The sequence below is a fragment of the Eulemur rufifrons genome, chromosome 18 (genome assembly GCF_041146395.1).
Source record: "Eulemur rufifrons isolate Redbay chromosome 18, OSU_ERuf_1, whole genome shotgun sequence".
In the NCBI taxonomy this organism is placed as follows: domain Eukaryota; kingdom Metazoa; phylum Chordata; class Mammalia; order Primates; family Lemuridae; genus Eulemur; species Eulemur rufifrons.
The window spans coordinates 69080007-69104310 of NC_091000.1; the positions used below are offsets into that span (position 1 = coordinate 69080007).

A 24304-nucleotide genomic window follows, 5' to 3' on the forward strand; every position below is an offset into this window, starting at 1 on the left:
AGATAATGTGGAGGGGGAAGCAGAGGAATGATTCTTGAATAATTAGCATTTCTACTCAATGGAAAGAGAAGGGAAATAAAGACATGAGAAAAGTTATTCAACATAATAAGTTTTGTATAGGATGATTGACTTTTATCCAGTTAGAGAACTTGGAGTTGGAGGCCTTGGCCTTGTCTCCATACTTTATATCATGTTAAAATGAATATGAAAATGCTGTGAAAGTCATAAAATTATGCATTATCCTATCACCTTTAGACTATAGTTCCTTGAAGATTATTTCTTCTCTATTTCTGTATGCTCAGCAGGTAGTATGTTTTTAGACTTTATCAATGTTTGTGAGTGAAGAGATGAGCACTATCAATTAGCTACAAAATTTATTTGTTTCTTTTATAACATACCATCTAGTCACTGAATATTACAGCCAGCATGTTTGTGGGTTTGACTGAGTGCCTTGTTATCATCTTTCACTGGCCTTTTATCACCTCTTGGAGAAGGGCTTCTTAACCTCAGCATGGTTGACATTTTGGGCCAGGTAATTCTGGGTTGTGGTGCTCTCCTGCATTATAGAATGTTGACGTGGTCTTCATTCACTAATAGTACAACTCCAGTTGTGACAATCAAAACTGTCTCCAGACATTGTCAAATATCCCCTTGGGGACAACATCACCTATGGTTGATAACCAGTGCAGTGGTCCCCAACCTTTCTGGCACCAGGGACTGGTTTAATGGAAGACAATCTTTCCACAAATGGAGGGTGGGGGTTGGGGGGTGGAGTTGAAGCTCATGGCTCAGGGGGTTGGGGACCACAGTGTTAGAGTAAAACACAAGTAGGGCTAGCACCCTTAGGGCTTTCCACTATACTGTACCCTGTAGATTTGCTGCTAGTTAAGGTAATCTTATGCTTACCCCAGACCCTGTGCTGACTTTGTTCAAAGTGCCCTAATGTCACTGAGAAAATTGCAACAAACCCCATCACCAACTTCCTCCCTCCCAGCCCCCAAACAAACATGAAAAACCTTTTTCCCTCTGTCTATTATGGGTTGAAGTATATCCTTCTCCCAATTCATATGTTGATGTCTTAACAGACAGCTCAAAACGTGGCTGTAAAGAGGTAATTAAGTAAAAACTTGGTCATTAGCGTGGGCCCTAATTAAATATTAATATAACTGCTGTTCTTATAAGAATATAGGGAATTTGGACACAGACAATAACAAGGGAGAATGGCATGTGAACATGAAGACAGCTCTTCACAAGCAAAGGTGAGTGGCCAGAAGAAATCAATCCTTGATCTTGGACTTCCATTCTTCAGAGCTGTGAGAAAATAACTTTCTATTTTTTTAAGTCACCCCATGAATGGTATGTTGCTATAGCAGCCCTAACACCTGTCTTCAGGGAAGTTTTCTAGAGAAATATCCTTCATTTTTTAACCTGCCACAGTATCTCTGACCTACCATTTCCTATTATTTTGTGAATATTTTATTTTCAGATCCTAACAATATTGATTTTATTTGTATAATTTCTTCTACTGTCATACTTTTTACTGGGACGGGTGTTCAGTGGTGTGATCGGAAGTTGAATGGTGTCTATTTCTAGTGCTCAGTGGTGTGATCTGAAATCTACAGAATAAATGTGGCTTATCTACCAAAGTATCACCTTTGTTCAGTGATTTCTGAGGCAATGTTAAAGAATGTATTCACCCATTAATTTAAAGGATGTTTACATGTTTTTTTTTTTAATGTTATCTACCTAAAAAGAGAAAAAAAATAAAGCATATTTACATGAAAACAAACAGAAGTTTTAAAATAACCTAGTGAATTTAAAGACAGTTCTTGCTCATAGCAAGTCCTCTGACAGTGTTTACTCTCCTCTGCTTCAGGGCCTCTTCACTTACCACTCAGATGCAGACTTCCTCTGGCCCAACAGACATCTGTCTATTCAGTCATTTTCCTTATAGAATGCAAAGAGGAGAGGGTACCTGTGAAACCAGACAAGTCGCTTTATCTATAAAGCTAAGGGGTATTCCTAAGGGCTTGGGGGAGAGGGAAGTTTTTAATTTAATCCTGAGCTTTTCTGATTTTGGGATTAGGTCTGCATTACCTCCTCCATGTTATCCTGGGCACTCTCCTGGGAACTCTGTGATTCCAAGTGATGATGTGAGGTCATCTACCGGGGAGAGGAATATGCACGGATGAGCAGAGCGACGGAGACCGGTGTCTCCTCTGGATTCCAGCCAACTGCTTAGGCACCTGCTACCCTCCCTGGGTCTGAGTCACCTCCGCTCCTCGCCCTGCCCAACGTGCAGCTGTCAAATGGAAGCCAAATTCAACAGACATCAAGCTGGGACCCCACCTTATGTTTGAATTCCTCTCTCTAAAATTTGCCACGTCCAGCTCTATTGATCCGTGCAGTCTTTCAACATTTCCCAATGCTCCAACGCGTGGGGCCAGGGACTTTCTTACCCACCGCAGTCTCCTGAACTAGAATGCTTTCAGGGTCGCTCCAACCTCGTGCCAGGCTTCGGGGCACAGGGAAGTGCCAGAAGAGCCTGAGGGTCGCCATTCCCCCACAGCTGTGACCCCACTTAGGGGCCTTGTAACGCTAGTGCCCTTCAAGTAACATAAAACCAGACTCCTGAAAAGGCACTGCAACAGGCTTCCAGGAGTTATTTATCAAAGTCCGTGACCCTGGACTTCTGAGGCCCGGATTTGAAATTCAGAGCTTTTTCCTCACGGAGAGGTCAGCCCACACTTCCTCCCAGCATCCCCGGCTGACATTAGGATTCCTGGGAGATTGGGAAGGGCGGAGGGGAGGGCATGGAGGCCACCATGGCTCGCCCTCAGCCCAGCCAAGAGAGAGGCGAGGGTAGGCCGGCGGGGAGGTGGCGCCACACCAGGAACCCTTCCTGCTCCGTCAGGCCGCGGGGCCGCCCGGCCCCGCCCCTCTCGCGCGGCGGCCGTCGGCGGAGGGGCGGGGCCTGCCGCGGGCGCCGCCGCAGCGACGGCGGCTGACGCGGATGACGCGGCTCCCGCCAGGCTGCAGCCCCGCCGCCCGGCCGCTGGGCCCGCCTCGGCCCGCCCCCGGCCCTCCCCGCGCGGTCTCCGTGCACCCCTGTCAGACTGTGGCGGCCAGCCCCGCGGTGCGCTCCTCCTCTGCCTGCAGCCTGGCGAGGCGGCTCCCGCGCGGGCACACCCCCACGTTCCTGCCGGCGCTGCCGCCTGCACTCCGCTCCGCCCCGCCCGCGGCCGCACGCCAGCTGCCGGGACATGGCACACGCGCCGGCACGCTGCCCTAGCGCCCGGGGCTCCGGGGACGGCGAGATGGACAAGCCCAGGAAGGTGGCGCTCATCACTGGCATCACCGGCCAGGTGAGTGCGGAGGCGGGGGCGAGCAAGGCCTGCCGCCGCCTGGGCACGTGTCCCGGCTCTCGCTCCGTTCGGGGCTGTCTGTGTCTCCAGGAACAGCCCTCCGGGTGTCCCGGAAGGTGTCTGCTGCCGGGAGGTCGGACAGAAAATATGGTTGGGGGGAGTGTGTTGCCTGTGGAGTGTGCCGAATGCACGGAATGCTTCTGGCCTTCCTCTGGGGAGGGGGGGTCTGGGCGTGTGTTTTGCGCGGGATGTGGTCTGTTCACCTGGGCAGGACTACCCTGTTTCATGTGTCCATCAGGTGACCGCAGCGCTTGTTTCTTCCCTGAGGGTGCACTTGGAATTTCGTCTTCGCAGATCCTAGCGCCCGGTTATCAGTGAATATGTGTGTGGGGGATCCTGTTCATTTTTCTCAGCGCAGGAGTCGCTTACCTGCTAATGCTTGGGACACAGGAAAGGGGTGCCTTGCTGTTTTCGTTTCCCCTCTCCAGATTTCCAGATAGAAAAGAAGAAAAAAAGAAAGTAGTGCTGTGGAGTCACCAACTAGGAAATGTGTGGGGAAAAAAAAACCTCTCAATTTTTTTTTTTAATCCCACGAACTTCTGAGATTAATGTTCACACATTTTGAAGTGTTAGCTGACAGACTGGTCCAGAAGTGAGGCTAGGGTTCCGTTTCCAAAGAAACAAGTTCCTCTAGTAATCAGGAGGAGCTGTCCTGAATGTTGGAACCCCACGTTGCAGGCTAAGCATAGTTAGTTTGTGGCAGTCATCTCTTAGAGGCATTGCAGTAGGTAGGGCCGTACAACTCTATCTTATCAAAGTTTTAGGTTCAGTGGTGATGAAATAATCATGCCAACGTATTGCTGTAGAAAAAATGTGATGTGCATGCCCCTGGCTATCTCTTGGTAGTGGCCAATATAACACTGAAATAAAGATGATAAAAGCTAATACATATTGTGCCTATTATGTTCCAGTCATTTGACAAATATCAACTCAGTTCTTACAACAAACTCTTTGAGGGGGTACTTTCATTATCTCCACTTTATAGATGTGGAAACTGAGGCATGAGAGTTTGATTTGCTTGAGGTCTAACAGCTAGGAAGTGTCCGTTTGGGAATGAAGCTCTGCTCTCGAAGCTCTCTACATTTAAAAAAAGAAGTTGAAATTGGCCAGACACACAGTCACAGAATATATTGGACAGACAATTTCAACTGCTGAATACATGATTGATTTCTGGTTATTCATGCATTTTGCATTGTTTAAAGTAATTACAGTAGACAACTGTTTGAAAACTGGTAAGAGAAGTGGGTAGGGCAAGGATCTGAGGTTGAGGAGGGGAACCCTTGAATTCAGGCAGTGACATAGGTCAGAGCCCATATACTGTCCTCCCCTTTTCTAATGCTGGGAACCTTTCTGCAGATGATTTCCCTTTTTCTGATTTCACACTGGACCTGGAGCTTACTTAGTTTACATAATCTCTTGAAAGTAGAGATTTTTTTTTTTTTTGGATAATCAAGAAATTAGTTAAGATGTTCATGTGCTATACTGGTGCGGCTTATACCAATTTAAGTGATCAGTGATGTGAATCGGCAGTGCCAATTAGACATGGAAACTTATTTAGACCTTTGAGAGTAGTCATTTGGCTGATGCTGAATGGCCAGAAAGGTATGGAAGTGACCCCCATTCTAGTTTGTCCCACAGGCTGCCACAGAGGAGTCTTCCTGAAGCATCATGCCCAGCAGACCACTCCCTGACCAGAGTGTTTTGGCTGCTCACTTCATTTACCTACTTGACTTTCAGGCTTCTTTTAATCTCTGCTCCAGTGTTCCCCATTTCCCTCCAACATCTGCCCCTTGCATTGTCTCCTTACTTGTTTGATGTTGCATTGGGTAGCACAGTGCTGAATTCTGTGACTGCCACATAAATACTTACTGATGGAATTTACTACTCTTCTATGCTGTTTATTTATCTTCTAGGACAATGCCTCCCAACCTGGGTTTCAAGGATCTCTGGCAGACTGTGATGCAAAGGGTCTGAAAATACATACCTTATTGTACATTTTCTTAATAATACTGGCTGAGAACTTACTGAGCTACTCACTCTGCTAAGCGTTTTATATATCCCTACCTAAGAGGCAGGTATAATTTTTATCCCTTTTTCTACCTGGCTAAATTAAGGTTAAGTATGTTCCCTGAAGTCATGCACCTGATGAGTGTCAGAGCTGAGATCTGAACCCAGGAGTCAGACTGCAGAGCAACTGCTCTAGGCCATTTTGTTGTACCGCCTCTGTGGTAAGCCTCATGAGACAGAGAAAGACAGAAATTGTCTTACTCTAAGAAGAGGTCTCAGGTTCAAGTGCCACTGCTTTGGCACTTAGAAATATCATAGCAGCCGTGCCAGGATGGGCTCTTAAATGGGTTGTCCCAAATTCCCACTTGAGAGTAGTGCAGCCAGGTGTCCTGTCTGCTGTGTGTCTCTAGTATATACCGTCAGGCTTCTTATTCTAGCTTTCCCCTCCTATCTGTTCTTTACACAGTAGTTGTGACTTCTTTTCCAATGTGTGAACCTTATTAAAACATCTTTAAAGAAACCCGAGCTCTGGCTTTGCATTGCTGCCTCCAGGCCCTCTATCAGGCACCCCCACAACCCACCTCTATTGTCTAATGATGCTTGCTTTTCTTCTCTGCACTCTTGGAAATGTTCTTGCTGTTCTTTGAATACTGTTGCCTTGTACATCTCTGGAGTCATTATTTGTGGCTGAATGGACTTACAAGTCATTCCTTTTAATTTGACTTAAAGCCTCTGTATCCTCAGACTAATCTTGCCCAATGAAGCTATTCCAGGAACTTTTTATGGTATTTACATGTATGCAAGCCCTGTTAATTGTGTAGGTAATTTATGTATCTTCAGTCTTACAAGTCATTCCTTTTAATTTGACTTAAAGCCTCTGTATCCTCAGACTAATCTTGCCCAATGAAGCTATTCCAGGAACTTTTTATGGTATTTACATGTATGCAAGCCCTGTTAATTGTGTAGGTAATTTATGTATCTTCAGTCTTCAGATCATAAACTGCTTTAAGATAGAAATCTCATTTTCAGCCTTTCACCTCCCACATGGCTTCACCTAGTGGGCTTTCGAAAGTGTCAATTTATTTTTTCCATTAACAGAGCATATCCTTACTGCATATCTGCAGTGTGCAAGGCTTATTTTGATGCTGGTGGTAATACAAAGATGGGTAAGATATACTCTCTGCCCACTAGGATTTCTCATTCTTCGAGGAGCTTAAGATGATGCACATGAAAAGACCAAGTATATGAAAAGCTTAGTATCGTACAAGAATGTTAGGGGCCAAATGAGCAGTTCACCCAACCTCAGGACACTGTGAGAAGTTGTTGAATGCGAGAAATAGAAGGAACTGTGTTCTGGGTGAATAGCATATGGAGGAATACAGAGAGGAGAATTTGGGGGGACAATGAGGACAAATCTATAGCAATAATGGGAGGAAAATTAAATTGTAAAAATTATTTATATCACTTCCAAAAAAGATTTTGAGGTAGCCTCAATAAAAAACACATCATTGGACCATCATAAAAAAGTGAAAAAAAAAAAAAAAAAAAACCCAGGAGTCCACTATGAAGGCAATAGAAAGATGGAAGAAGTATGCTAAAAACCCAAGGCTGAGGACAGCTGCTGTTAGTTGAGCTTGAGCTTGGTGACAAGCAAGACAAAGTGGATAGGTGAATGAAACATTTTAATAGTACTAAACTCTCATAGGGATTAAAGTTAAACTTTTAAACAAGAAAATCAGAACAACACGATACACAGTATAGTTGATAGAGTTTTAAAAAAAGACAAGAGAAACATCTTCCTAGGATGCTCTTTTATAACTCCCTAATGAAAGGCAAAAGCACATTTTTTGGTAGGTAGAGACTTTAGAGGGTTGAATGGTTAGAGTGTGTGTGGATTTTTCCCTTTCAAATATCTATTGTCTCAAGCTGGTCTCTGCCAGGAGAGTGGCAAGTTGGAACTGTATGTTACTTTATGTTGTTTATTGGGAAGAGAGTCTTATACTCTGAATACCAGGCACATTTGATAGTAGGGCCAATATTGGTGTTTAAATATGAAAGAATTTGACACGATGAGGTCCTTCCCGCCTGTCGGTAGGCCTTGATTTTTCTTAGAAAGTAGTTTAGATCCAGTTGAACATTTAAACAAGTACTAATTCAAGGAGTTCTGTACTGTGAAGAATGAAAGACAAAGCTTTAGTCAGTGAACTAGCTAATCATGGTCAGGAGGAGGTAACTTGTCTTAAGGCTGAAGACAACAAAAGGTAGGTAGGTCTTACATAAATGAAAGAGATGGACTCTTTGATTTATCAAGGTCAGGTTATTTAAGACATTAATATTTTATTTCAAAATTTTATTTTGATGGCCTTACTTTTTATTGTCACTAATTTTATAAGTTTCTTTTGAGCATATTCCAGCTGCCATGAAACAACATTGGCCTTTAAAGAAAACGTATGTAAAATGGATAACCTGGTTCATTAGACTCAGGTGGTTCACACAGGCTTCATCTTCTTTATTTATGAATTAATTTAGAATGTGAGAAAATGGTAATTTAGAATTGGTAAGGAGTACTATTCTTTCCACAGTTCTCCTTAACCTCTTTAAATAGTGCTTCAATTGAATTATAATAGAAGACAGGGACATTTCCATATGGTTTCAGTGGTTTTAACTTTCTAATACATATTCAGTTTTCCAGAAGTTTGTACATTCCAATGTAGGTATCAGAATAATCACTTGTGTAGATGGACATCTAGGGAAATGAGGTCCATTTGATTGATAATGGATGCATGGAATCCTGGCACCAAGGCTGTATCCAATTCAAGGGAAAGAGGCCCATGATCGATTAGTGATATCTGCCTGAGAGAGGGGTGGGAGTGATGGCACTCATGCTATTTCTTTACAGAATTGTGACTCTTTGGACATAGGAAAAAATGTCACTTACCTATCTTGGTGTCTAGCATGATTGGTACAGGCTAGGTACTTGAAATATTTGATAATTAAATTAGTCCATAGTTACTAATGTTTATTCTCATGCAGAAAACTTGCTGGGAAATTGCCTGTTATACAAGTCTATAACGATGGAATAAAATGTTACAATGCAATCCTTGTTGGTTGGGTAGAAGCGAGACATTGTCAGGGTACTGGGGAGAATTGGATAGTATATACTTGACAGAGAAGTTGAAGTTTAGGGAAAGAAATGATTTATTATAACTTCAGATTTAAGGGACTTGGATGTACACATTTAAGACAAAAAAATAACATGTCCAGTTTTATTTGATTTCCTACTGTTTTTATACTCATATTAATCACAGAATTTAACAAATATTCCCTTGGCATACATATTGTGATTTCAGAACTAGAGTCACATTACCATTGTCATAACAGAGGAGGAAAGGAGACTGAGAAGGTATGATTTCCCTAGGTTATTCAGCAAGTTAGCGTTAGAGTTAGGATTAGACCCCCAGATTCTTGTCTGCTAGGTCATTGGTCTTTTTATTGTTTTAGGACTCTCATTACCGTCCCCCACTAACAACAGGAAAGAGAGACTGCTATGAACCAGAAGAATTGGAGTAAAAGACTACCTGTATTCGTAACTGTATATTATAGTATTTTATAATGTTGAATAATAAATGAACATCTGAATAAGTCAGTTGACTCTATTTCAGTATTCAAGGAAAAACTTTATGTTGACTTCATATAACCTTTAGCATCTTATTTTAACAAAATATTTGCAGTTTGAAAAGATTGAGGGACTTAAAGTAATTAGGAATTTTCACTATTTGATCTAGAAAGGAAACTTAGCAAGGTTTTGGGAATAAAGAAAGGGATTAACTGGGGACAACACTTAAACGTTCATGTTCATTCAAGGCCATGTGCTGTCCTTGGCTGGTGGTTTGTCTCCAATTCCTCTATAGTTGTTTGAGTGCTGCCATGTCCACTCATGATCTGGGGACACCCAGGGCTGCATATCTCCATGTTTGACTTCAGGACTCCAATGCTGAATTTGAGGCTGAGTTTTACTAGTTACTGATTTGATTTCTCAGGTGGACTAAAAGCACTCTCCTAATTGTCCTTGTGATCCTGAGGGGCTTTCTTTGAGGTGTGGAGTCCTCAACTTGCCTATCCTTTGAAGTAGCCTTTCCTGAACCTTTGTTAGACAAAAGTGATTATTAAACGTAGGCAAACCAGAATAATTTGGCTGTGATTCCATATAAAAAATCGGGTGTAAGGGATGAGGCAAAATGTTTGTCTTTAACCAGGATTTTGGATACTTGGTAAATAATTATTTGAAGAGTTGGGCACAGAACAAAAGTTCCTGACATTTACAGAATGATCACCGTGTACCAGGCAGTATGCCAAACACTTTGTATAAATTGTCTTCTGTCACCCAAGTAGTGTGCACTTTTACTGTCTATGTTATATCAGATGAGGAAATCACAACTTGGAGAACTTCAAACTTGCCTAAGGACTTTGGACTTTGCGCTAGCTTTTTCTTAGGACCGTCTTTCACAGGTCAAGTCAGACTAGCTCTGTTGGCGAGTCAGTTTGTGTTCAAACTGTAGAAGTTTGCTGCTCTCAAGAAATATGTTGTTTTTAAAGGCTGCTCTGTGTTTGAGAAGTGCTTTAGCATGCCCACTGGGTGATGTTCACATGGTTAGCCTGTGTATGTCTTAGTAGAAGTCTGGAGTAAGGGTGAACCAGGGAATGGAGGGCTATTTTCTATGAGGTTTGATGAAGCCTCAGCATTTTTCTCAGTTCTCCTTCGAGGGTTTTTACAATTAAGAGATGAAAATGGTTAGAGCAAAGTACCTTTCCCTGTCAATGAACCTCTGCTGCTTCTGGCAGAAGGTCAAGAATCAGTAGCCAAATCATGTGATCCTCAGGGCTGGTTAGGTGGACGAAGTTATTCCTGGAGAGCCTGCCCTTGAGTCCTGAGAGCGCATGGACAGTTGGAGTTTCTAGTGTGGTGGAGAGAGGCAGGTGAGAGGCTGAGTGGCTGGTGCTTCGTTGTGTGGCCACTACAAATTGTTCTCAATGAGCCTGCTCCCACCTGCACACGGGTCTGAGTGAGCACCCCCAGATTTGGGTGCTTGCTGTTCCTTCCTTTCTCTAGTGCTTACGCTCTCTGTAGAGTTGGATTTGTAGGTTAGTTTAATCTGAAGAGATGCTTCCTTGCCTTGACGGTAGCCTTCCCTCTTCTAATAAACATTGCATTTGGGCTACTAGCAGTTCTTTATTTCTCACCTCTCATAAATTTCTAGGCAACAATGTTTTTTAATGCTAAAGTTATCTTTTCTCCCAGAGGATACCACATTTTGGTAAAATTATCCTGCTTTAATAATAGAAGTATTAGTAATCATAATTAATTCATTTAACAAATGTCTGAGTGCCAACTATGTGTCAGGCACTGGGGATACAACAGGGAACAAAACAGACTAAAATTATCATCCTTGTGACATTGATGTTCTAGTGATTAATGATGATAGATTACAATAGTTAACATGTATTGAGCATTTACTTTGTTCCAGGCACTGTTCAAAGTGCTTTGCATTTTGGCCAGGCGTGGTGGCTCATGCCTATAATCCTAGCACTCTGGGAGGCCAAGGTGGGAGGATCACTTGAAGTCAGGAGTTTGAGACCAGCCTGAGGAAGAGCAAGACCCTCGTCTCTACAAAAAAATAGAAAAATTAGTTGGGCGTGGCAGCATGTGCCTATAGTCCCAGCTACTTGAGAGGCTGAGGCAGGGGGATTGCTTGAGCCCAGGAGTTTGAGGTTGCAGTGAACTATGATGATGTCACTGCACTGTAGCTGGGGTGATAGAGCGACACTCTGTTTAAAATAATCCCCCAAAACCAAAATAATAACAACAACAACAATCCCCAACAAAGTGCTTTGCATTTTGTTCAAAGTGGATTAGTTGTTAAAGCAACAGAACAACAGAGCGCTCCTCTGAGGCAGTTTTCTTGTCATTCCTGGGGAACACAGAGGTTAAGTTTATTGCTCTGAGGTCATTTGAGTCATCATTTGCAGAGTCAGATTTCAAATTTAAATCTCAGTAATTTTAATTTTTATTAAGTTTGTAATTAGCATCAACAAATAAATTCTAAGGAGAGGTAAATAATTATATACCAAATTTAAAAGCTAAAGTATTTCCAAGAGTTCTTTGCAGTTTTAGAAAGGTAGGTTATAGTAATGAAATAAGCCTGTATTAATTACTACATGATATGCCTGCATTTCATTTGCTGTGTCATTTGGGTCATACCTTTAGTTAATTCTTTGGAGTGCCCATGTGGATGACTACTAATCTTGCAAACCCCTGAAGACTGAGACTTTGTCTTGGAGTGGAGTGGAGGAGAATGAGTTGGGTTTTTAGGCTAGCTGGGAGTCCATCATCTAGGAGCAGTTGCACAGTATTTGGAATCAACCATGAGGCCATAAAGTACCGGGAGGCAAACAGATTTGATGTCCAGTGAGTCTTACAGGACTGAACGTGTAAAGCAGATCTGGGAGCCGGTTTTATCTTCTCATATAAGAGGATTGAGGGCAGTGACTTCCATTCTAAATCTTCCTTGCTGGGATTTGCAGTCCTGGGATAAAAGAGTTGGCATTATTGGAGATGAGAGAGCTGTCTTGAGTATTGTTCTACTTTGATCGAAGACTATTATGTGGTGGGAAGTCTTTTATGTCTTTACATTACATGCAATTAATTGAAAGAACTCTGGACTGAGAATCAGAGGTTGGATTAACACCTTAAATTTTTTTGAGTCTATTTCTTAACTTGTGGCGTGAAGGTATTACTCAGTGATTCCTAAGGTCCACTCTGAGTCTAAAGTGGTGTGACTTTACAATTGTATGCTGAACTAATTGCTTATGTGTAAAATAAAAAAAATTATATAAATAAGTTTATATTTAAGCAGTACAATCATGTAATATAAATCGTTTAAATAAAAGGCCAACAGGATAATTTTTTTTAACAAAACCAATGAATTATTAACTCCACTGAGTTTAAAATTAAATGTGTAAACTAAAGAAGAAATTCACCAATGAGTTGTATTTTGTCAGAATTTGTAAGGTTAGAGTGAAAAGTCTGAGCTGTGAATTTTTGTAGGACATAACAAATGAATGAAATGATTTTTTGGTGAGGAAGGATTTTTAAAATTGATACATAATTGTACATATTTATGGGGTACGTGTGATATTTTGATACATGCATATAATGTGTAACGATCAAATCAGGGTAATTAGGAAAGAGGAAGTATATTTTTATTCTTGTTATTTTTTGGGTAGAAATATTAAAAATATATAAACATTTGTATTTTGAGCTTAGGGTTTATATAGTTGAGGTTTTATTCATTCAGCAAATATTTGTTGAAATTGACAATGTCGTAAGCTAGGGACTGGGGTACGGTGATGAAAAAGACGTGGTTTTTGTCTTCACGGATTTGATAGTCTGTGGGGAATAAGTAGTTAGGTAATTATACAGTACGTTAAGTGCTGTAATCATGATAAATGAATTACTGCATTACAGGAAGATCTGCCCTTAAATAAAAATATTCCACAAACCCATTAATTCAACAGATTAATTGAGCATCTCTTACCATGAAAGCTTTTGGTTATAAGTGGCATGTTGTTAAAAGGGCTAATGATGAAGCCTTTTTGTAGGACTGCCTGTGTGCTACTTTATTCTTCTTTTAGACAGAAATCTTTTGCATAGTCCTTTATTTAGTGAAGCCTGATTAAAGATATTACTGTTTTCATTCTTATTTTCCTATCATACAAACTATATTTCTTGCCCTTAACATTTATTTGCATTGGAGGCCTTACCAATGATTTGATCATGTTAACTAAAAAAAAAAAAAAATATGGAGGTTTATATTTTGCAAAAAGGAGAGCTTTATTTTTCACAAAGGGTAGCAACCTGCTGGGTGGCCATTCCAACAGGTTGGGAAGCAGAGCCCCTGCCAGATGCTAGGTACATGGGCTTCAAAGAAGAGAGACAAAAGGGAACAGGATTTTATACTAAGTGGGAGGTCAGATATACATATTCAACAAGCTATAGCAGGAGTCATGAATATTTATGAAGGGAAATCATATGCATGCAATTGTGTTTTATCTCTTTCATCCCATCATGGCTGGGTACTCAGTTTTAAGGTGTTTCTGGGGTCCCCTTGGCCAAGAGGGGTCCATTCAGTTAGCAGAGGGCTTAGGATTTTATTTCTAGTTCACGGTCACATATATAACTTATATAACGCATTTGATGAACTGTCATCTTGTTGTGATGGCATAATGGAGTGGGAAGGTCCACTGATACATCAAATTTTTGTTTGGCTGGTCATAGAAGGCCTTGAAAACCAGATAGAGGTGTTTGAACTTGGTAAAATAAGCCGAATGGAGTCAGCTATGTAGCAAACAGTTTAGCCTTGGCTCAGGCTGAAACCTGAACTCAAGTCCTGCTCTCAAAGATAAGTGCTTTAAAGAATGTCTGCCACTTACTAGCTGGATGTCCCTAGGTAAGCTCCTTAAATCACCTTGAGCCTTTCGTTTACTCTTCTTTAAAATGAAGTTTATTATGCTTACATCACAAATTGAAGTGTGGATTAGAAATGATGATTATAAGGCCTAGCACCGTGCCTGACAAATACTATGTATGAAAGGATAGTTCTTATTATTTATAACATATAGTAAGTTCTCAGGATGGGGGAAATGAGAAAAGGAAGGAGAAGTGTTTGGGGAGTGCAGTTAGGGTAGGTATGCAGAATGAATGTGAGTAGTGAAAGAATGGAGGCAGGAAGAACAGCTCTTGTAATTATGAGGATATGAGATGAAGGATGCAAACAAATGTGATTGTGGAAAAGGAAAGGGAATCAAAGAGACAACGTTTGTGATAAGGTAAGTATAGGGAATGTGAGAAAGGAAATAGTTAGAGATCTCAAGATTATTCTAATTTTGGAGACTATAGGATAGAAAGCTGATTATCAGTAATATTCTTGGGAGTGAGGCACCAGTGTGCCAAACCTAGTCCTTGGCAAGCCAGTAAGCAGTTTTCCTGCCAAATCTTGTGCCTTACCATAAGTTGTAACCCAATTGTTTATATAAATTCACTCATTGAAATGACTCAGCTTTCTAGGATATTTTGGCGTTCAGTTATGTCAATCTGAGTTACACAGAATTGAGGTTAGGGTATTTACCTTGTTTTTTCAAACTGTTCATATTTGCCTTTTAAAAAATACACTACATGTGAATTTTAGGGGAATCCTTTCTCAGACCTTTGTATTAATTTTTTTTAACTTAAGGGTAAAAGATGTGTTTGCTAGGTATTTATAGAGAAAGTATTTATTTATACCCACTAATTACACTTGGAAAATGAACCACCAAAGCTTGGTCATGTTATATCTATGTTATGGTTGAGCATTGGGTTTGATTATAATGTGAAATGAATTGCTTGGTCATGTTTAACAGGAAAATGTCCGATAATGCAGAATGAAAAAGCCTCTAATTGGAACCTTTAGCAATATTTTTAAATTAAAACATGATTTGCTATGTTTTTTAGATGGGCACTCTATATAACCTTTCACAAAAGAAGTTGGTTTGTCAGTATTCCTTTGTTCAAACTGTATTTTTACACCTGTTGTTTAAAAGTGGTGAATTGGAATTTTGCAAGTATATGCAAGTGCTAGTGGTTTTTGGTGATCAGTATTGATAAACATGAACATATTTATTATAGTTTACAGTGGAATCTCATAATGGAATCTGGTTGCAAGAGACCTGCTGCAGGCCAAAATGCAAGTGTGGAATGTGTTCCTGTTGGAGTGGACCCAGTTAAGGAGAAAGACTAATTGCAGGCTAATTAATAAGTTAACCTACACTTCTATGAATGATGACAGAAGACAACGCTCCTGGGTCAGACACAAAGGACTTTACTCACAGCACAGCGGGCAGCATGGATTTCTTCATGTTTGTGATGTTTGAAGCGATTCTGTTTGTATAGCATTCTCTTGCCTCCCAGGGTCCCTAGAGGCAACGCAGTGTTGGGCCCAGGTGGATGTTGCCCAGTGCAGTGGGTATGTATGCATCACAGTTGAGAAAACCTGAGGTTAGAGAACTCCCATCTTTTATAAGGGGGCTGCTAGTAAACCTGCCCAGCCTTTGCTTCGAGGGAGACATTATCTTTATTATTTTGGATAGCAAACTAATCTTCCCTCTGCTCCAGAGAGAGACACTACTTCTATCTTAAAGGGCTGTCTAGTTTACAGATACCCTGTACTGAAAAAGTAGTAGCGAACAAAAGCTGTCAGTGCATCTGCTCATAAGACATACAGAAATGGGCGAGACTCATGGAGAATTGCCTCCCAACACACTTGGTGTGTTATTGAAACTTACCAGGTTGACAACACAGACTAGTTTTCCTCTCATTTCTCCATGTGTCTCTATGGGAAGCTTGAGCTTTGGATCCCTGTTTTCTTTTCGCTTGAAGAACAAAATGGTGAGATCTGGACTCAGGTGGAATGGATGAATGAGCATTGCCTCTGAGGGAGACATTTTATATGTCACTGTATGTATGAGAGTGGGTAGTATAGTAGGCTTGCCTTTGATGAAACATTTAGTAAGTTTAATCTGATACATTAGTCTCAGTTGGCCAGAAAAACCTCAGCTCAGAAGGATGTTTTTTAGCTCTGAAGAAGAACCCATGTCCATGATTCGAATGAATGTGATTCCCATTGGGCGATTCCAACTCAGTTGGCTTAAAATCTTCCCTTCCGTATCTGGCCCATGTGTGAACACATGGCATCACTTGTTTTTGATTTTTTTCACAGAGTGACTGTTAATTCTTTCATTAATTGTAATGCCTTCTCTTGTTTTGTTTTAAAATTGTACCTAGTTTAAACTTCATCATCTTCATTTTGAGATTACTCCTGTCATTTTTCTTTTTTTTTTTTGAGATGGAGGCTTGCTCTGTCACCTGGGCTAGAGTGCTGTGGCCTCAGCCTAGCTCACAGCAACCTCAAACTCCTGGGCTCAAGTGATTCTCCTGCCTCAGTCTCCCAAGTAGCTAGGATTACAGGCGCATGCCACCACGCCTGGCTAATTTTTCATTTTTTAGTAGAGATGGGGTCTCGCTCTTGCTCAGGCCGGTCTTAAACTCCTGACCTCAAGCGATCCTCCTGCCTCGGCCTCCCAGAGTGTTCTCCTGTCATTTTTTGAGAACATTTATCTAATGTCTACCGTGTTCTAATAAGCTCTGCCCTCAAGGAAAGAAAACTTAGGTTTTTTCAGATTTTTTTATGTGTTCCTAAGGTCTTGTTTTGATTTTCATGAGTTTTGATGCTATCATTGGAATAGGGGCTAGAAATTTGCTTATTTTATTAGAGAGAATCTGCTTTTTGTGCAAGGAATGCTTTTTTCTTGGTAATTGAGACCTCATATGATAGGAAAGAATAAGAAAGATCAGTCTATGAGGACAAGGACTATATTTTATTGCTGTGTCTCTAGTGTAGTCAGAATATGGTGGGCTCTCAGTAAATATTTCTTGAATATTTACTCTATAAAAATCCTGGAGGAAATATACTGCACAGGAAAAGGACTCGGAATGTAGGTGTGCAGTGTATCATACTGTAGAGCAGGATTGACAAACTATAGCTCCTGGGCCAAATCTAGCTGCCACCTGTTTTTGTAAATAAAGTTTTATTAGGGCATGGCCACACTTATTTCTTCATTTATTTACTTTTTTTCTGGCTGCCTCCACATAAAGTTGAATAGCTGCAACAGAAACCATGTGGCTTATAAATCCTGACATACTTACTATCTGGCTCTTTAATAAAAAAATTTGCCAAGCCTTGCTGTAGAGCTGTCTTCCTAGAGAGGATAGCTGAATTGCTGGGGATGTAGATGATGTCTCCATGTGGAAGAATGTGGAGATAAAAGGAATGAGGGCGAGAGGGAGAAAATGTTTACATTTCAGGATTGGAAGAGAAGGAAGGGGTGTGTGTGTGTGTGTGTGTGTGAGAGAGAGAGAATGGGAGAGAGAGAGAGAGAGAGAGAGAGAAACTCACAGAATCTGAGGGAGGCCAGAGGTGTTTTTGTTGTTTTGGTTTTGGTGGTAGAATACACATAACATAAAATTTACCATTAGTGACATTTAGTACATTTACAATGTTGTGCAACCATTACCACTGTATAGTTTTATCACCCCAAAAGGAAAAGCTGTACCCATTAAGTAGTCATTCCCCAACCTCTCCTTTCCCTAGCCCCTGGCAACCACAAATCTGCATTCTGTCTCCATGGATTTCCCTAGTCCCTAGGTCTAGGAAAGGTTTTTTTTTTTTTTTTTTTTTTTTAGACAGAGGGAAAAGGGGCTGATGTGCAGGAGAAGGCAGTGGAGGAAAGGAGTGTGTGGTTACAGAAGAGGCTGAAGGGGAGAAGGTCACGGGCACTGGAAGGCCTGAGATGGGCTCAAGAGCATTCAGGTCTGCACTGGGGGCCGGTGCTGCAGAGGTGCCGTCTCTGTCAACTGCAGTGCTGTCCTCCTGGGAGCCACTTCACAGCGTGATTTTGGGTGCTGTTCTTGGTTGTGAAGCCTCTCAGTCAGCTTCTTCGATCTGCACAGTAGCTTGCATAGATTTCTTTTCTGATTTCAGTGGCTTGCCTGTATGGTCTCTAGATCTCTAACTGAACTATGATGGAAAGTGATAATATATGATGGTGGGTGGGGGGTGGGCAGAGCACACCAGCGAGGCTGTGATTTGATTAGGGTGGTATAGGTAAATTTCATGGGTAAACAAGTGCTGAGAGGCAAAGAATATTGTGGTGTGATGTTTCAGAAGTGGCATCAGGAGTTGAGGATAACGTGTTCTTTCCGCCCTTTTTTGGATCTGGGAGAATGAATAAGTAGGGTTCCTGAATGTCAGTAGCTCCCAGATTTTTAGATTTTACATAGGTAAAAACTTGAGATTGGTATATGGCCAAGTTTTTTATTATGAAAAACCTTAAGAATAGCAAATAACTATTTGCTGTCACAGTCATTTAACACTGCAGTCCCCAATCCCCAGGCTGTGGCCTGGTACCACTCTGTGGCCTGTTAAGAAAGGGGTGTGGTGTCACTGCCTGAGCTCCGCACCCCCACTTCCACTACCCATGACACCCCACCTCCCTACCCCAGTCTGTGGAGAAATTGTCTTCCATGAAACCAGTTCCTGGTGCCAAAAAGATTGGGGACCACTGATAACACATTGACTGCCACACTAGAAAAACAATTTTTTCCCTTGGGGCCTCAGGGTTTTACTACAAAAATAGAATAAAAACTTTGAAAATGAAACGATCCTTTCTAATTTAATGAAAAATTTGTTATTTTTATTGTTTTCTGACTTCTATTCATTTAATCCATATTTTTAGAGTTAATTTGTCAATATTAATTATAACAATAAGAACATCAACAAGTAAGATTGTCACAAACCAACTGTAGGATTTTGTCCGGGGGGTGAGGGGGCACCCATCACATAGCATGTATGCTACCATGGCAGTGTGAGTTGCCTGGACACCAAGAGGCTCCCAAGGTAAAGAGATGTGTGAGTTATATATGCTTCATGAGGCCCTAGGCTCAAAAGTAGCATGAGTTAAATATAATTCACATGGCAGTTAATGTGTTAATTAAAAAAAATTATACACTCTAAAATATAACAAGGTCATGCTCCCATAATAGAGAATATTCACCTAATTATATACTTTTAGCTATGTGAACTACTTTATTATCCATTTTTTTCTCATTTTGCTAAAGAATGGGTTGGAAATATGTCATGAATTGGCATTAGTCCATAGACTACATTTAGGAACCACCATTGAATACATTTTTTTTTTTTTAATTCACTTGTCTGATCCTCAGAACTCAAATATGAATTTCTTGGGGTTAGGGATCATGGCTTGTACCTTTGGTGACCATTTTTTCTGGGCTCCAAGGTAGGAAACATGGTCTCATATAAATGATCTGGAGTCACTATATAGTACTTCATCCTTCCTGGTACCCATTTGATCCCATTTGATATTAAGCATCATAAAAGGTGCTTAGTAAGCTTTAGTTTGTTGTTTGAGATTTCATTTTTGGCCACTTCGTTTGGCATGGTGGGCAGATTGCTTAGGCAATTTTTATACCTCACAAAGAATATACCAGCAGAAGCTAGTAGAGCAGGATCCTGAGGGAATCCTTACAGCTCTGTTTCTGCAGCTGTCTCTAGTCTCTGAGTGTGATTGGAAAGAATATTCAAATCATTGTTGTGTTGTTTCAGCTTTAACTTGGGAACCTGAAACTAAAATCAGGTTTTGGGGAGTTTGTGGGTCGTGGCAGATCTTGCAGTTTCAACCATGTGCTCTTTCTTGTCCCCCTCTCCTTATGGTGTTGACTTAGGCATCCAGCTGGTTTTGTGAGGTGGTTAACCCTGGGTATATGGGGGTGGAGAGGGAAGAAAAAACAATGTTCAATGTATGGAGTGAATTTCTCAGCATGGATGGCAAGACTTTGGGGGCTTGTTCTTGAGGGGAAGTGATAACGCATGATCGATTTTTGCAAAGTTTTGCTATTCTACCCTTAAAATATAAACCTTGAAAAGGAGAAATAGGAGGAGTTAATCAAGTATTGAAGTCCCTCTATTGTTTTTTTTCTTTTAGCATTTTTGTGGATGAAACGGGTTTTCATTTTGCTATTTTGACTAATTTAGGAAGTTTTGAATTATTTTAATTTATGTAGCATTTTCTTTCCATTGAGTTGTCTTTTAATCTTTACTGATGTTTGAAATACAGTTTTTAACCTATTTAAGCATAATCAAAAGTTTACACTATTGCCAGATTGTTTTTATGAGAATTTTGATTTTAATTGCTGAAAACAAGGGTGTGTTTTAAAATGAATTTTTTTAATGTAGCCCAGGCAAATAATTAGGAGCCCAGGTGGAAATCTTGGAAGATTCTCTATATAGGGCCCAGCAGTTAGAGGAGGGCTTGGGGCGGGTCCAGGAGACCTGAAATTGCTGGGTAGCTCTTTGAAGAATGCAGATTACTTAACCTTTATGGGCTTTGGTTTTTCTTTTCTTTAAATATACATTTCGGGAAATAGGTGTAAATATACATAGAGAATAAAGACATCTGAATTTTCCTTTAGCTTTCCTAAGTCAAAATTTACAGCATGTATGATGGAAACTAGAATTTAGTAGGACATTGACTCATGTGGATAATGTTTAATATTTGGGTTTGGGAAAGATTTCAGGAATTAATCTGCTGATAGGACTCTGAAGAGAAAGGCAACTGTTGGCTCTGCAGAGGGGTCTTCAGAGGAGTCAGGCTGTCATGGGAGAGACGAAGCAATGTTCTCTTAACCCCTTGGAATGTGGCGGCAGAGGCTACTTTGAGGCATGTGCAAGACGACTGGGTTACAATTTAGTCCTTTTCAGGTAGAACAACGAAATATGCTTTGAAAGACTAACTCACCTGTATAACTTGGCAGTTTTTGTTTTCTGTTTAACTGCAGTAAGATTGTGTTAGTAAGTAAACATTTTTGTCAGGGATGATTTGGGCAAAGTTCCCATTTCTGGTGTCTGAATCCTGGCCTTGGAATGGAGAGGAATCTGTTCCTAAAGGAAGAGGAAGAGGAGTGCCACATGAACATGAGTTTGATTCCTGACCTTAGTATTTAGTGGGAGTCATGGGCAAACTTGTGAATCTTTCTGAGCCACCCTTATCTGTACCAGGAAGTAATAAAACCATATCTGTACCAGGAAGTAAGGAAATGTGCCCTGTGTAATGGGGTTCAGGAAATGGGAGCATCATTCTCCTAGAGGATCCCGTGTTTTTTTCCAATGCACCAGACTGGATGCAGGCAGTGCCCCGCTTCCTGACAGCTGATTGGCTGATGACCCTTCTCCTGCCCCATCTGCAGTGGAGCCCCCCACCACTGGAAGTTCTTTTTGGGGACTCCTGCTTCTCCTCTCTTCTCCTCCTCACCTCTTGCCACTCATTACACACTGCCATAGTGTTTGCCCCCAGGAGTCAGCCTCTGGTACAGGTGCTGCCATTCCCCCATTGTCCACTGGAGCCTTGTTTTGTCCTGTTCCTTAGATGTCATACCTGTGCCCCACCTGATGAAGCTTTCAACAGAAGGTGTTGGGTCTAATTCTGGAGGGCAGAAAGGGAGCTCTACAACACTGCACAGTTGGGACCAAGAAAGCTATCCTATGCAGCAAAAGCATTATTAACCATTACTCTTAGCACTACACATTATGGGCTCAGGATCTAATTTGTGTTCAACTGACTGTTCTTCCTTCCTATGGAGAAATGGGCTACAAGTTCAAACAGTTCGTTTCCAGATGTTTTTGGAGGGATTTGTTAAAGCACACGCTTTTGATCAGTTTGTACCTTCAGTTCCAAAGCCACCAAGCTTGGGTAGAAGCATGACTGCCCAGGAGATGGGGAAGGGCTGCTTTCTTGAGTGTCCTCTGCAGTAAATGGTTCCTGTCTCTTGAAAGCAGTTTGCCTGTTTAAGAATGGGCTCAGCTCAAGGCAGATCACTTAGGGTGGGGGTGGAGAGGGGTTGGAGTGGGCAGTGAAGTAAAAGGCAGAGCTTATAGAGGTAGAGGAGGAAAAGGACGAGGTTGAAGGCCCCATCAGTGCTAAGAAGCACAGAAAGGGTGGTGTGGCTTTGTGGTCTTCATTTTCCTCTGTGAATGGATCCTTTTAGATCAGTGATGAGATGTCATAAACATTTAATCCTGAGTGCCACTCCTGCTGACATAGCCTTGCTCTTTATATCCAAGAAGAGCCAAGCACGTTCAGACAGGTATTTGCCATTCTTGTTTCTCTAGGAAAAGGTGCTGAAGGTGAATTGTGCCTCTGCTGCTAGGAGGGGCACATTTTGTCCAGATTTAGCATGGAGAGGGAGGTTTAAGGAGCTGCTAGCCTTCCTTTCACCTTCGACTCCACAGGGTGGACCCTCCGCAGGCCTGGGACACGTGCTACAGCTGTGTCTTGGCTTTCACTGTGTATGGGCATGTTTCGGTTTCCCGTATAGCCTGGAAATGCTGCACAGAACTGAAGGGGGAAATAGGTGGGAGAGACTGCATTTCGACAGTAGTGGGAGTTCTGGATAGCCACAGAGGCACGACCCAGTGGGGGATCTGGCCTTGCCTTCTCACTTGTGGGGCCACTGATATTATGCTGCCATTGTGATCTAAGGAGCCTCTGTGTGAAACAGCCTTTTATTTTAGAACCCCAAGGAAACAAGCCCTGGCTTGTCCACCACCATCCTTCAGTGCCAAAAATGATTAGGCTCTCACCTCACTCACCGTGTCCAGTCCAATCTTGGGTGTTTCCTGCTGAGCTTGCTTTTCCCCCAGTCACTCTCTAGAAATTACTGAATTTCTCACTAGAATCAGCTATTTCTCTAGATTTGGAGCTTGTTCCAAAAGAATACTTGGCTCTTCTTTTTGGTGATTTGGCCTTCGATTTCAATCCTCTCCAAACATAAGAAAGTCACTTTTTGCTGCTGAAGTGAGCTAGGGGTTGGCGTGGGAACAGCTTGTCATTTGGGGTCAGAGTCCACCAGCCAGGAAGTGAGAATGGCAGGAGAGCTAGAATGGCAGCCCTTGTATTCCTTTAGTTGGGTCTGATTGTCTTGTGGGTGGTCATTGTGTACCAGGAGTTTTCAGAGAGCAAACAGTGGAATCTTATTTAAATAGTTTGGAAAGAGCATTAATGTTTGTTGGTCATGGTCCAGATGGAAGCTGATACTTTTCTGACCTACCCCTTTCATTTCACCCTTGAAACATTTCCTTATACTACTCTGTGTTAAGGTTTTGCAATCATTCCCTTCTGATCCCAGTTTATACTGTAATTGCAGGTGCTTTTGTACTTCGTGCTATGATACTGATCATCATTGTTGGCTGGTCTATAGCAAACACACTGGTCCGGATGCAGGCTGGAAAATCTACGGGTTAGCAAATGATTCATCATTTGCCCAGGGCGGCTTAGGACCCACCAGAATGAAGAGAGCTGTAGTGTAGGAGGAGGAGGAAGTACAAGTTAGAAGGGCAGTTGCTCTGCACCTCTGTCATTAATAAGATCGATAGGATAAAGGGTTATCACCCCAGCCAATGTCTGAAATTGTGTGGACACACTTGCATTCAAATCTCCTCTCTGCCACTACTTAGTTCTGTGGCTTTGAAGCAACTATTCAACCTGTGTCTCAGTTTTTCTTTTGTAAAATGAGGATAATGGTACTACCTACCTCATAGGTGAGTGTTAAAAGACACAGTATGTGGCACATAATAAATATTCATTAATGCTTTACTGTTAACTGTCCTGAACATTAGTCTGCTTTGACCCAGAATTCTTTTCCTGAGGACATGCTATAATTTTGACAGAATAGATAACTAACTATTCTTTGTGTGTCCAAATAAACATGTTTGGGCTGGGTGCGGTGGCTCATGCCTGTTATCCTAGCACTCTGGGAGGCTGAGGCAGGAGGATTGCTCAAGGTCAGGAGTAGGAGACCAGCCTGAGCAAGAGCAAGACTCTGTCTCTACTAAAAAAAAGAAAGAAATTAGCTGGACAACTAAAAATATATATAAAAAATTAGCCGGGCATGGTGTTGCATGCCTTTAGTCCCAGCTACTCAAGAGGCTGAGGCTGGAGGATCGAATGAGCCCAGGAGTTTGAGGTTGCTGTGAGCTAGGCTGATGCCACGGCACTCTAGCCCGGGCAACAGAGTGAGACTCTGTCTCAAAAACAAACAAACAAACAAACAAACAGATAAACATGTTTTTATGAAGGTATTTGGTGTGAGTTAACAAATGTATTTTTTATATGTACATATATATATATATATATATATATATATATAT

General features: G+C 41.5%; 1 protein-coding gene across 1 annotated transcript in view; it reads left to right on the forward strand.

The window, feature by feature from the left end:
* The first annotated feature begins 3197 nt into the window (after window positions 1–3197).
* GMDS (GDP-mannose 4,6-dehydratase) overlaps window positions 3198–24304 on the forward strand; it is a 602981-nt gene continuing 581874 nt past the window's right edge. Inside the window, exon 1 of the mRNA XM_069493190.1 lies at window positions 3198–3365. Within this exon, the coding sequence (XP_069349291.1) occupies window positions 3264–3365 (102 nt within the window). The 5' untranslated portion in view covers window positions 3198–3263. The remainder of the gene's footprint in view (window positions 3366–24304) is intronic.